At 49.3% G+C, this 14,768-nt stretch overlaps 1 protein-coding gene across 4 annotated transcripts in view; it reads left to right on the forward strand.

The window, feature by feature from the left end:
• UGP (UDP-glucose pyrophosphorylase) overlaps nt 1-14,768 on the forward strand; it is an 81,705-nt gene that overhangs the window by 13,427 nt on the left and 53,510 nt on the right. The window contains exon 1 of one of the 4 annotated variants that reach the window (XM_075866140.1): nt 1,138-1,747. The exons of the other annotated variants lie outside the window; for them this stretch is intronic. Coding sequence (XP_075722255.1) covers nt 1,721-1,747 — 27 coding nt within the window. The 5' untranslated portion in view covers nt 1,138-1,720. Of the gene's footprint in view, nt 1-1,137; nt 1,748-14,768 lie in introns of those variants that run through there. 4 annotated transcript variants of the gene reach the window in all.

The following is a 14,768-nucleotide window of genomic DNA, read 5'->3' on the forward strand; positions in this document are numbered from 1 at the left end:
CAGGTCATTCTTAAATTGGCGTTTGTTCCGACTGCCATCGATGTCTCACTCATCAATTTTCAAAATTAAAAAAAAGAGAACTCTTATATTAACTGTTTGTTTAATGGCCAATCCCTTGTAGTGGGTTGAAGCCGAAAAAGTCAAGCAAGTGAACAGGTTTCTAGCCTGATACACGCAAGAGAAACGGTAAAGGGACGTGTGATTAGCAATGATGACACTGTCCTGCGGGGTGCTAATTCAACGGATAATTTAAAGTTTTTTTCTTCCTACCAATGCGACTTGTGCCTCGTCCAATGGCTTACCGTTGCGAGGCTACTGGGTTCTACTACAGGTGAAACTCGGTGTACGCGACGCGTGTCTCGTATGACGACATCCTGACAGGCTTTTATTTCTATTGTTCTTCGCATTGTTCATCGAGAAACGTTATAACGCATAGATACGTCGCTGTTCTGCGGTTACAACGACCGTTGTGTATCGCGTGCGGAGACTGATTGGGGCCAGTTGCGGCTACATGCTATTGCGGCGAACGTGCCATTCTCCTGCGTTTGCTGCACGAAACCGAAACTTATTTCCTGTCAACTGCGTTTAAGAACCTATGACTCTTTTCACATTGTTCTCGGAGAAGTAGCGCCAAGATGCCGCGAAATGTCGCGTAATATTTTGCGCGTTACGCAAGAGCGCGCGTAGAGGATATCGTAAACAACACTTTCGGTTTCGTCTGCTTTTTTTTTTTTTTTTCGTCTGCTACTTTCCTTTTCTTTCGCCCGTAATCGTGTGCCAGCGTTTTCAATTCTGTTTTCCCCAAGACCGGGAAGTATATTGTTTACTAAAGCGTCGTGCGTCAGTCGTAAGATGCATGGGTATAATTATGATAATGCCGAAACGTGTTTTTGTCTTATTTTTTTCGATATGCGCGCGGTCATTCGGCCTAACGCCGCTGCGGTAGCAGCCATGCAGTGACAGCCGAGAGCATCCGCTAGCGCTTCTTTTTGTATTCATATGCCTCGGCGGAGAAATAAAATGCTTCGGAAGGCACGACGATCTCATTACCCATGCGCTCCGCGCCGTGCCAAGTTTTGTTCTTTTCACTTCGCTCGTGACCTTGCTGAGACGTACGAGGGTGGACGCGTCGAGTTTCGCTTTCGACTGCAAGTCGGATGACTGTGTGGCACTGTAGTGTGGCGGAGCCACACAACGGAACCGAATCGCCGTTAGGCTCGTCATCTGAGGGCAGTTTAGTGCGTCTATACGGCGCGCAGCTTCTAGTAGTCAACACTGTTAGCTCGGTCCGTTGCCGATCGGGTCCGAGGTCGTGACGTCTGCAGTAGCGGGCGTGCAATAGACTGCTCCTTTGCCCGTATGCCGTCGTCGGCGTCGAGGTTCGGTTGGGGAGGGAAGTGACGTGGTGAAGCCCGCCTGCCAACACGCGCCAACGGTGGCGTAAAGTGTCGGGAGGGTGAGGCGGCGAATTGTGTGTTTAAGGTCGCGTCGGCGCGGGCTTTTATAAGTGGGTGTCCTGTGTGACCTTCCCTTCTCGTCAACTGTGTCCCAAGCGTACGCTGTTCTTATCCCCGAGTGCCCGGCGGTTTATAGTACCGCAAAGCAAAAGCGCTCCGCTGGAACACCGCGGCTATCCGCCTGTGCGTGTTTGTGATCGTGATTGGCTGCCGACCTGACATTTGAGCATACAGACTGCTCGGAAGCGACAACAGTAGCAAGCATGTCGACTTACTACGAGAAACGAATGGTAAGAGAGAGAGAGCCCTCCGTCCGTACTGCGTCCAAGTCAAACATCTTATCTCTGCATCTTTCCGTCACCCGGGTGCCTGTGATAACAATGGTTTCGCTTGTCGGTATGAATGTGGTGAGATGTTTTTTTTTTGTTGTTGTTTTAGGGGCAGCGTGTTTTTTGTTGTTGTTTTGCGTGAACGTGCGCAGCCGACGAGGTGTGTGTTATCGTGGCCTTCGTTATCAAGCTGTTGTGTTGAGTAGGCACGCTACCCTCTTTCATCATCGTCGTCTAGATAGATAACGCGCTGTCGCTTGTATACATCGCCCTGACACTCAATAGGGTCACGAGTGCGCGCTTTACGACAAGTCGGTCATAGTTTGTGCTGGAGTGTTTCCACATAATTGTTTCACACAAGGTCATGCATCGCGTTCTTTGAAATGCATCGTTTTGTATGGAGGGGTAACCTTGGCTTGTATGGCCTGGCGAGGAGGACATTCGCGACTGGATGACATGCCGGTTCTCTTGCCACGTGGTGCCCCCCCCCCCCCCCCCATCGCTAGTTTACCCTGCGGTAATATGCTGTTCTCTGGCAGCATTTCCTGTGCCATGTGTAGTCGCCCAGTTCCCTCCACCTTGTGGTTCCGTTGAAGAATCAGGCCACAAAATCAAATAGTAAAAAATCGTATATGGGATAAAGAAACCGTGCGCGCGTATGTGAAAGGGTGACATATAAGTCAAGCGCAATCAATTATGAGTGCAACCAGGGCTGTAAGGGTGGAGGAGGAGCGGGTTCAACCCTCTCGTATCGATGTGTGCGCGAACACACACGCACTCTCTCTAAGTTTCTTGAAGGCGAAACTTTATTCAGAGAGAAAAAAAAATTGAAATGCAGGCAGTTTGGTCGGGCCCTCAGTCCAGGGCTCCGCTGGCACGGGCGGCTCGCTGGACCTGGTCAAGCAAAGCTATTTGGCTCTGCTTGTCCTCGTCCGCAAGCCATGCCTCCCACTGCCTGTGAAACATGTGTGCGAAAAAGCTTGACGTCTGCTTGTCGAAATTTGCGGAGTCCCTTACAGTCATATCGCGGTACGTAAAACACCCAACAGTCATTATCATATTCTAGGTGTGAACAGCCCTGGCTACGGCAACGCGAGCAATACACAGTGGAACGTTGTTCATACGATTCTGTATTATACATTTTTCGGCCTAATACGTTTTTTTTTTTGCTACACCGCGACCAAGGTAACTTCCGGCCAACCTCCTTGACTAATGCGATTTTTGCACAATATGTTTCATTTTCTGGTTCCCGTGAAAGTGCAGCTCACGCCGTGCATTTATTTCTTTTTCACCACTCGGAGGACATTTGTTCGCTTGTAGTCGTGCAGGGAAGGAAAGACGAGACAAGAGCGGCTTGTTTGACGCTTTTTTTTTACTCTGGACAATAATGGTCGTTGATCTTACGTGCTTCTTTCATTTCGTTATCGCCACGTGTGCGGCACTCTGGGCAGCGCCTCCTGTGTTCAATGCCAGCCAGATGCGCCTGATCAGAGTCCTTCATTGAAGGACTCTGGCCTGATCCAGCCGTTCACCACCCTCTACTTTATAGACCTCTCCTGCTCTCGCCCATCGGCTAGTCTTCGCGTGTGCTTTGCATTCGTGGGGGAGAGAACCTTTTCGGTGGTGCCTCACGACGGAAATGAGATTAAGCAATGTTTTGCTCAGTCGTGTACAGATCCGTGGGGCGGCGTTTTGCATCCGTCACGCTGGCCCTGTAAGAGACATGTTTTGGGATGGTGCGTTTCCATTCGTGGTGCTATGCAGACAATCAACGTGACAGACTGACTAACTGACTGTATGTATGTCTGTCTGTCTGAGCGACCGACAGACAGAGACAGAGAGACTTTATTAGATCAAGTGTGTTTGGACTCCCCGGGATCCCTGGACCACCGCGCGGTCCCGCACCACGCCTACACGGCCATGCCTCTCGTGACGTCGCATTCTTGATGGGTAGAGGGCAGAGTACTGACAGATGAGTCTTCTGCTTCTGCCCTTTCGACCAGTGATACCTCCTACAACGGTGTGTAAAGGTGATGATGGTTGACTGTTACTCGACTCCTTCGACTTTGCGTATAGTTCGCTATAGGTTACAGAAGCCGATCGTCAAAAGCTGAAGTATCGTCGATCCCTGTAGAGGCTACTGGATCAGTGGTGGTCTGAAAGAAAAAAAAAGGAAAATAAAATAGTTGTTCTTGTAAAACAGAATAAGTTGCAGGAACCGATAAATATAAGCATCTGTAAAAATAATTCGAAGTAAAAAAAATGGGCCATCTCCCTTAAGGGAACCTTGATCGGATGCGAAGCAGCAGCGTTGCGCGCGCGCTATGTCATGGGTTGAACGGCGCTAACGCGGGTGCTGCGATGAGCGCTGGAAGATTCGTTTGAAGCGATGGCTGGCGTTGTAGGTGACACATACAGACATGTTCTAACGCGTACGTTAGGCGTGCATCAACTTAATCGCACGGGAATCGGCGAGTCTGTGGTGAAGCGAGCGGTGGTCGCCGCAGGTTTTGCGGGAGCTTTTGACAGGCGAGAGAGAGAGTGTGACATCAGCACACACTGCGAGGGGAGCGTGACGTCAACGCACAGCAGTGGCGTGACCTACTTGGCACCGCGCAGCACCTGCGGCCCGTTCGTACGGGGAGACAGCGTTACACAGGCTAATCAAGGAGCTACTTCACATCTAAAATAATTGTTCCAAAGTTTTTTTTTTTGAAAAGTGCACACGTACTTTGCACATAAAAATAGAAAAGGCATGTTGCTAAACATAACGGCAAGTACAATGAAACGTGAAATAGATGGTTAAAATTGACGTCCTCATAACAACGGAGAATGGAACTGCCATGGTGATACAAGCGCTGCATCCCTGGTGTTGGGGTAACTTAATTGAAAGTCATTCCTCTTTTGGAGCTGTACTTTTGGGCGTATAATGAAACGACAGGTGTGTTTGATACACGTAGGCTTTGTGTGTGTGTGTGTGTGTGTGTGTGTGTGTTATAGTTCAGTACATTGAGGAGGTTGGTTGGTGGGGTGTGGCGTGGTGCGCAATACAAGTTTCAGATCGTATTGAACTTCACAGTCGTTTCTGTGACCGATCAACACATGAAGAGATAAAAAATGTTTGCTCTCACATGAGCAATTTGACTTTGGTTTGACTGCCCTATTTCACCCTCCCACGTGCCGCCATTATTAATAAGACGTACGTATTCATGTGCTTGAGTGATGTTGATATTCACGTGACATAGAGACATATGGATGTATCTTGTGAGAGGCACAAACGTGCATGCTAAGGGCCCCTTAGGGGAGGGGGTGAATGTTCATCTCAGCGCCTCCTCTCTATCATGTCTATGTACGGAGCTGACTGTGCCCCTGCCCCTCTCGCCCCCTCTCCATATGTCAATGTTGGGGGCTGGTTATGCCCCCCCCCCCTCCCGTGTGTGCACGCGCCTATGGTGAGAGTTGTGGGGGAGGGACGGTCTTCCGTCGTGCGGAATTTTCTGACAAGAGCTTTCGTCCCCGCGCTACGGAAGGTTGCAGGAGAGGGTATGTGAATCGCAGCCTGAAACTCACATTCCCTTATGCACATGCGTTAGACGACTCGAAGGCGAGAACCATATCTCTCCGTCCCTCTCCGAAAGATTTCTGCACCTTGCGTGTGTAAGTGATTTTTAAAGTGATTCTTAAGAGAGAGAAAAGAAGATAAAAGTGAGCCCCGTAACTGTCTGCATCATAGTGCGACACCTCAACAGTGGCTCACGAGGAATGGGGGTAAGGAAAATAAAAGGGGATATGGATAGAGATAGGGGGAAGGACAGAGAGACCCACATACAGAAATAAGGAGAAGATAGGATAGATGGGCACGGTCGCAGGAGTCCGAGGACGGGGAACCACTCAGCGAGAATTTCACGGCGTCCGGATATGGTGGAGGGCGAGCCGGTCGGCCAGAGCTGCGCTGTCATCGGAGATCGCGGGGGCACAACCGGTCGGCACGAAATCCAGTGGTTTCGCACTGCCTCCCGGATCGGAGGCATGCCTCCGTGAACGGTCTACTTTTCACCAAGCTACGATGTCGTGCGATGACGTCATCGTGTGACGTCACGATGATGCGACAAATTTCGGCGCCCCATTGGCCTCATCACGTGATTTTTTTTTGGTTATCGCCCGTGTGGACGACGGTGATCAATTATCACGTTTGATGACGTGTACTGGGTTGTAGTTATATGAATGCGGAAAGTAGTCGGGAAACGGCGATAGTTTTAAAAATGGGTGAGAGGCAGGAAGTTTAGGATAATGGGTTGAATTATCTTTCAGACACCATAGAGACACTAAGATATAGCCGCACAGACTACTTTATTGCAGAAGAAACAAGTAACGTTAGGTTTAAACAGTCATCTGGTTCAGTGGAAAGCACGGATATCTACAATAATTGTAATGACGAAAGATACGTAAAGGTCGATCGGCTTTGCCTGCCTTATGTTATCGAGTGGGAAGTGTGCGAACTTATTGCTTCTTCCTGGTCGTTTTCGCGTTCTTTTTTTACTATGTTATGGAGCGGGAAGACATCGAGTCAGGTTCGGCCTGGTTACAAGCGCCAGGCCGATCGTGCAGACACTACTGCTACGAATATCTCAGACAAGCCCGGAAGTCGTGCGTGGCGGGGAGCGGAGCGCCAAGTGGCAACGTTCTCGAGCGTGCTCCCCTCTTATGATACAGAGGCCAAACATGTTCTTTGGGCCCGTCCCCTCTGGTGGGCCTGGTGTAGATCTTCATACAACCGAAAGCGCCGTTTGGATCAGATGCGCTGCTCGCTGGAGAGTGCCGCGCTCCACGGTGAGCTACGTTCGCGCGCGAGAATCTCGGAGAGCCATATTTTGTTTCATCGGGTGCACGCACTTCTCCATTGCCATCCTAATTTGTGCTGCACAAATTAGGCGTCTCTTCTAACCGCCATCCCTCCGGGCGTAGCTCCCAGCCGCGGCAGCGTGCTTCCAGAGGGAAGAGAAAGCTTGCTTAAAGCGTGCGACATATTCCGCTCGCTCTTCAAGATTTTAAGTCGTGTCCGCCTCGGCGGAAAAGTCGTTATGGTGTTCGGCCGCTGACCCCAAAGGTCGCCGATTCGATCCCCGCAGAGGCGGTCGCATTACGACGGCGGCGAAATGCAAGAGGCCCGCGCGGAGTCGGTGCACGTTGGTCGAAATTTACGACTACGGCGTGCATCGTGGTTTTGGCACATACATTCCCAAGAAAGAGGGAGAAAGAAGACTGTCTGCGCGCGCCGCCGGCTAGTCCTGACTGGCCGACCAGAAATGAACGGGGCAAATGGTGCGACGTCCGTCGCGACCGCCCTCGAGCAGGACCGCCGTTGGAGCTCTCGCCGTCGGTCGTCGCCGGCAGGCGACAGAATTTTCCCGGCCGATTCGCCGTGTCGTTGGTCGTGCGCCACGTGCTAGCCACCGTGGCGATTGTTGCGACGCTCGTGGGTTGCTGGAGCGGATAGCGCCCGACCGTCGTCCAGACAAGCCACGCCCACCGCGTCCGCTGCCGATGCGGCCATACGGAACGCGACGGACGCTGGCCCACTCTGTCCGCGCCAAAGGTGATACGCGATTGCGCTTCCGATTCCTGAGAGGAATGATATTAACTTGATTGGTATAACAGGAGCACAATCGAAGAAAAAAAAAAACTTTCCATCTGCGATTAGTCAGCGCTCCAAATCTGGTTGCCTGCCGTGCTATAATCTCCGTGTAATCGGCGAAGAGGGAGATAGTCAAATGAAACAATTGGAATTGGAAAATTTTCAGTTGGTTTCAATTGATTCCATTTGTCATAGTTGGGCCATTCGGACCATTTGGTTATATGCATGCCTATTGGGTCAAATGGGGCAGTAGTATATAACTGATTGGGCCAATTGGCTCTATTCCTATTTCACTAAATTGCTGTACTCCAATTGGTCAAATGGTGCAGTTGGCACATCCATTTGTGAGGGCATTCAAGCCAGACACCTTGGTGGTGAATCATGCCCAGGTGCAATTTCAAGATTAATCATATCATTAGCCAGAACTTGCTTGCTTGAATCTCAGCTGGTATATCATGTGTCACGTAGTTTGTTCTTTGATAGGCTCAAGACTTGCTGATCCAACAAACTCCATACAGTCAAGGCAGTATGGTGAGGAAACTTGGAATTTATTTGAACACTAGGAGCAAAAGTTGTTTCAATTGGAAAATATCCTAACATAAGCAAAGTGAGTACACCACCTGAAAGAAATGAAGGCAATAATGACTCATCAAAAGTACACAATTACAGCAGTTTTACAAAATAAAATAGGTGGCGTGAACCCATTTGAATTTAGCAGTACAATGTTAAAACGATCCTTACAATTAGCCCAGTCTGGTTATGCCGTAGGAAAACTATTGTTACACAACATCGGCAACGAAAGAGCATCATAGACGACGAAGACGATGAAAGCGACCGTGCTTGTGTTGTTGTTGCCGTTGTACCTCCATCTTGGCTGCAGCCGCCTCTGACTTTCCCTGTATATTTTGTAAATATATTTATTTCATTCATTCTCTCACCCCCGTGACATTTGGTGGAGGTGTGGGGTACAACACGATATAACGGAGCTCCGCAGTGGCCGACGCTTGGATTTTTCCACCATGGCAAACCAGGGACCCGCTCCTGCCGAGGTGACTACAACAACAACTGTTGTCCTTTCGCAGCTAAAAGATCCTGGCACGTTCTGTGGCACGGATGACATCGACATTGAAAAATGGTTGCCGTTGTACGAACGTACAAGTAAGAATTACCGCTGGCATGAAACTCTTATGTTAGCCAATATCCTGTTCTACTTGAAAGGAACAGCAAAAGTGTGGTTTGAGAACCACAAAGATGAAATTGGAAGCTGGGATGCGCGCAAAGAAAAGATGCGCGCCCTTTTTGGCAAGTCTGTGGGTAGAAAGGCAGCGGCCAAGAAGGAGTCGGCATCTCGTGCGCAAACGTCATCAGAGTCCTACGTGACTTACATACAGGACGTGCATGCCCTTTGCCGAAAAGCAGACAATGGTATGGAAGAAACCGAAAAAGTAGCACACATATTGAAAGGCATTGCAGATGATGCATTCAACCTTCTCATATGCAAGGACTGCAACACGGTCGATGCCATCATCAAGGAGTGCCAGCGTTTTGAGGCCGCAAAAAGTCAACGTATCGCCCATGATTTCACTCGACTATCAAACACAGCAGCAACCTGGTCGTGCGAAGACGGGCCTGCACTACAGACACCGTTAACTGCAGAGCACGTGACCAAGATCATCAGACGTGAACTTGAAGCTCTGTCTCCTGCGTGCTCTTGCTCCCATGCCTGTGACTCTGGCCCTCAGATGTTGTCACTGGTACATGCCATTGTGCGACAAGAGCTTTCCAATGCTGGACTGGCCTCCGAGTGCACTACAGCTCCCTCTCAGCCGATCGACCGTTGTCGACCCCCTATTTCGTATGCCCAAAGCCAAAACCTTTCGGCGCGCCCTCGCAATCCAGCCGAGTGGAGGACTGCTGACGATCGCCCAATTTGTTTCAACTGCCACCGTATCGGACACGTGGCCCGCCATTGTAACACTCGGTGGTATTGGCATCAGGCATCCTATGGGTACACCCATCGCCCAGAGAGGGATCATGGACGCTTTCAAACTTACCGGGAGTCACCTCAGTCCACCAGTAAAGACGTTCCTTCTATGCCCCCATATCGTAGTCGCTCTCCATTTCCACATGCTTACCAGTCCCGTTCACAGCTCTCCCGTCGCCCGTCGTCTCGCTCGCCCCAATTTCGCCGACTGACCACTTGCCGCGGGAAAACTAGATGATGCAGCTCCCGGAGATGATGCTGCATCGACCACTTGCCCGCCAAATCCTCTGACCATGCTGCCGACTCGACGCAACCTTATTGACGTTGAAGTAGACGACACATCCGTTGTTGCACTTGTGGACACAGGGGCTCACATATCAGTGATGAATTCAGAGCTTCGTTGCCGCCTTAGGAAAGTTCTAACGCCACCCGCAGTACCACTCATCCAGGTCGCTGACGGCGGCACGTTTCCCGTGCTTGGCATGTGCTCCGCGCGTGTAAGTGTGGCTGATCGCTCCACGACAGTGCTATTTGCTGTGCTCGAGAAATGTTCCCATGAACTTATCCTCGGCATGGACATTTTATCCGCCCACTCAGCCCTTATTGGTTGTGGAACCGGCATGCTTCAACTTGATTTACCGTGTTACCATGACGACCCAACACCAGCTTAACCCCGTCTGTGTTCTGCAGATCACGTTCGCCTAGCACCTCAAGCCGTTACTTACGTTAACCTGAGATCTGTCCCTCCTGTTCACGATGGTGACTACATGTTGACACCTATTGCTGACGTTCTGCTGGCCAAAAATGTTGCCGTGCCTCACACACTTTTGACAGTCACGGGAAATACAGCATCTCTTCCGATCCTCAACTTCAGATGGTGTGCTCAAGTTATCCCAGATGGGATGACTTTGGCAAAAGTTTCTTGTATAGATGCTGTTATTTCGGCGTTCGTTGCCGAATCTTCTTCGTCCTCTGCTCCATTCTCATCCTTGAAGAGTGCAGTAGATGCCACAATCGACAAGATGATTGCCCCGGACCTTCTTCCAGCACAGACAGCTGATATCCGGCATCTGCTGAAATCCTACCGCGACATCTTTGATTTCGATGACCGCCCTTTGGGTCAGACATCCTTTGTAACTCATAGGATTAACACTGGAGACGCCAGCCCCATCCGATGACGTCCTTATCACGTGTCTAAAGCTGAGCGACAAGTTATCCAGCACGAGGTTAATGAAATGCTCAGAAAAGACGTCATCGAACCTTCCTGCAGTCCATGGGCATCGCCGGTCGTGCTAGTCAAGAAGAAGGATGGCAGCTGGCACTTCTGCGTAGACTACCGTCACGTAAACAAAGTAACACGTAAGGACGTGTATCCACTGCCACGGATTGACGATGCTCTCAAATGCCTACACGGGTCTGTCTACTTTTTATCTATCGACTTGCGATCAGGATACTGGCAGATTTCTGTCGATCATGGAGACCGTAAGAAAACCGCATTCATCACACTAGATGGACTTTTCCAGTTCAAGGTTATGCCATTCGGATTGTGTAATGCCCCAGCTACATTTGAAAAGATGATGGACTCTCTCCTGCGTGGATACAAATGGTCTACGTGCCCGTGTTATCTCGATGACGTCATAGTATTTTCACCTACATTTGAAAGCCACCTTAGCCGCCTAACGGCTGTTCTTTAGGTTTTCTGGACAGCAGGACTTCAGCTCAACTCTTCCAAACGTCGCTTTGGCAGTCGGGAAATCACTGTGCTGGGCCACGGTGTCAGTGCTCGAGGCGTGCAACCTGATCCTGACAAAATTCGAGTTGTCAAAGATTTTCTCATACCACATTCCGCAAAAGATGTACGGAGTTTTATCGGCCTTTGTTCTTACTTTCGACATTTCGTGAAGAATTTTGCTGACATTGCCCGACCACTTACGGAGCTACTGAAGAAGGACATGCGTTTTTACTGGGGTACTGACCAAGCAACTGCCTTCAGCACCCTTACAACATTACTTACTTCCCCACCCATCTTGGCCCATTTCGACCCGTCAGCCCATACTGAAGTTCGTACCGATGCCAGCGGACATGGAATTGGTGCTGTTCTCGCCCAGCGGCAACGAGGACAGGATCGCATCATTGCTTATGCCAGTTGCCTCCTTTCTCCTTTGGAGAGCAAGTTTTCCATTACAGAGCGTGAGTGCCTTGCACTAGTCTGGGCAGTCGGAAAATTTCGACCATGCTTGTTTGGCCGCACCTTTTCGGTAATTACAGATCACCATGCCTTGTGCTGGCTGTCGTCCCTTAAAGATCCAACTGGACAACTTGGCCGTTGGGCCTTGAAACTACAAGAATACAGCTTTGACGTGGCATACAAATCTGGCCTAATGCACCAGGATGCCGACTGTCTATCCTGTCACCCCGTGGACCCACCCGACCTTTCAGCACATGATTCTGACCCTTGTGTCTTCGCCATGTCGGCTTTCACCGACATACGCAAGGAACAGCTCAGCGATGTCCACTTGCGGTCTATCATGCAGAGTCTACGTTTGCCCCACGTAGACCCGTCGCTACACTTGTTCGTTCTACGCGATGGCATTCTTTACCGACGCAACACCAGCGCCGAGGGACCAGAGCTACTACTCGTAGTTCCTGCGACACTCCATTCCGCTGTACTTGAACAGCTTCACGACACCCCAACCGTGGGACATCTCGGGGTCACGCGCACGTACGATCGCGTGCGGCGTAGATTCTTCTGGCAAGGCCTTTACCGTTCTGTGCGCCGATACGTTGCTGCTTGTGAGTCCTGCCAGTGCTCCGAACATTTCACTTTGCCACCAGCAGCTGGTCCGCTCCAACCAATAGACATACCCACCGTTCCCTTCTACCGCGTTGGTCTTGATGGCGTTGGACCATTTCCTACTTCTCTCACTGGAAACAAGTGGATAGCCGTGGCCACTGACTACGCCACAAGATACGCTATCACACGAGCGCTACCGACAAGCTGTGCCACTGACATCGCGGACTTCTTGCTTCATGACGTAATTCTTCACCATGGCAGCTGCTGACCGATTGTGGTCGCTCATTTCTTTCAAAAGTAGTAAGTGACATCCTTCACTCGTGTTCGACGCGTCACAAGCTCACTACGGCCTATTACCCACAAACAAATGGTCTTACCGAGCGCCTAAATCGAACATTCACAACAATGCTCTCTATGTACGTTTCCAAAGATCACCTTGATTGGGATAGTACTTTGCCTTATGTGACATTCACGTACAATTCGTCATGCCACGACACCGCTGGCTTCTCCCCCTTCTATTTATTGTTCGGCCGCCATCCAGCGTTACCCTTCGAGACTCTTCTCCCATCAACTACGCAAACGGTTACAGAGTACGCCCAGGATGCCACTGCTCGGGCTCAAGTGGCCCGCCAAATCGCACGAGAACGTCTTCTTGGCTCGCAGCTCTCTCAGAAGGCCCGCTATGATAGCCTGCTACAAGTAGTTACCTACTCTCCAGGTTCATTGGTCCTCCTCTGGACACCATGCCGCCATGTTGGCCTCTCTTCGAAGCTCCTGTCTCGCTACTCTGGGCCTTGCAAGGTTTTACACCGGCTTACTGAGGTGACATACGAGATTGCTCTGTTGAACAGTCAGTCGTCGTCGTCCGCACCCGCCACTGACGTCATCCACGTGACCCGCCTGAAACCATACATCTCCGCATATGATCCTACTCTCCTTTAGGCACCGAGACAGCGCTGCCAGCAGCAGGGTTTATATGTTACACGACATCGGCAACGAAAGAGCATCGTAGACGACGAAGACGACGAAAGGGACCGTGCTCGTGTTGTTGCTGTTGTACCTCCATCTTGGCTGCAGCTGCCTCTGACTCTCCCTGTATATTTTGTGAATATATTTATTTCATTCATTCTCTCACCCTCCTGACACTATGTAATAATTATTAATGTTTGCCACCGCGGCGGCCCATCATTAATGGTGCTTGACAAGCTGACCCGGAAAAAAACAAAACAGATTAGATCTTGTGTGCAGCGGTCGCATTTCAAATGGAAGTGAAATGCGACCCTGAAGGCAACTTGTTATTTTTCATTCAATACTGCACTGGATAGACTTCAAAGGAATTCACTTCTACATAATTACTAGCACTTGCTGCAAAGACGCATGTGCGGCATAAAGCAAGAGCATTACACAAAAGATGCTTGCACTAACCAGCATGTAGTGCGCTTCACGTGTTTGATCGCATACTGCAGCGAGGTACAATATGACACAATGCTTATATTGAAAAATACAGATACTCGGGACAAACTTTCGCATATACCCGAAGTGTGGAAGTGCCATACTTACATGGAAGGATCAGAGCTGAGGAAATAGCGGTGACCCTCGACCGATGCTGAAAGTGATCACGGCAAGGTATAACTATAAATGCTCGAACATGCTCGTCTTGACGTGTCACACTTTTTACAGATAAGTTACGAAAAATAAATGTCACATCCTAATGTCCCCAAGGTTCTTGCAGACATGCTGCACGATAGCATATACCGCACGCACACACAGAAAGAGAGCATCGTGGCTAGCTACGTTATGTGCGAGTCTACCAAAACTATGGCATCCTAACAATGTTTGACTGCCGTCTGTAATGTTGTTACCTGTAAATAAAAAAAATGTAGCTTGCTTTTTATATAAATATTCATATTACAAAATATGTTATTATTTTGAATTTGTATAGGAAAAATACGAGACTAATGCTACTGAGATGCGCCTATTGCTGTCGTCAACAAAAACGCTAGCATTGCGTTGTTTGTCATGGCAAAGCAGAGTTCACTGCACTCCGATTGTGGCAGACATTAAGAGTGCTGATAAACAAAAAAGGCCCCTTCGTAATTTACCACTATGCTTTAAACATTAGTTGCGCAATGGCTCAGTATGACCCAATGGCCAGCACATTTCGTGTCATTAGTGCCCAGGTATGTGGGAAATGCTGGATAAAAATTTGATTCCTCCCAGCGATATTTTTGCAATATATTCATTTAACACAGCTGTAAAGTGCGCATCTTTTCTCACCCCATTAAAACACATTCAACCAATTGGGACTTTGTATAACAATCATTTATAGAGTCAAACCTTACTGAAAAAACTTGTATCTTACGCAAAAATGAGTTTATTTATCCAAAAATGCGTTATAAATGTATATACCATATGCTGTATCTATTGCAAGACTATTCTTTCTTTCCTTCATTATAACTGATATTCTCACGATATTGTTATATCTGGATTCGTTATATTGATTCAAGATAGGCTGGCAACTATAGTAACCAGCCTCTAAAAGGAGGACAACAAAGTAGCTTGGTGTGCA

Source organism: Rhipicephalus microplus, chromosome 6, assembly GCF_043290135.1.
Source record: "Rhipicephalus microplus isolate Deutch F79 chromosome 6, USDA_Rmic, whole genome shotgun sequence".
NCBI classification, from domain to species: Eukaryota; Metazoa; Arthropoda; class Arachnida; order Ixodida; family Ixodidae; genus Rhipicephalus; species Rhipicephalus microplus.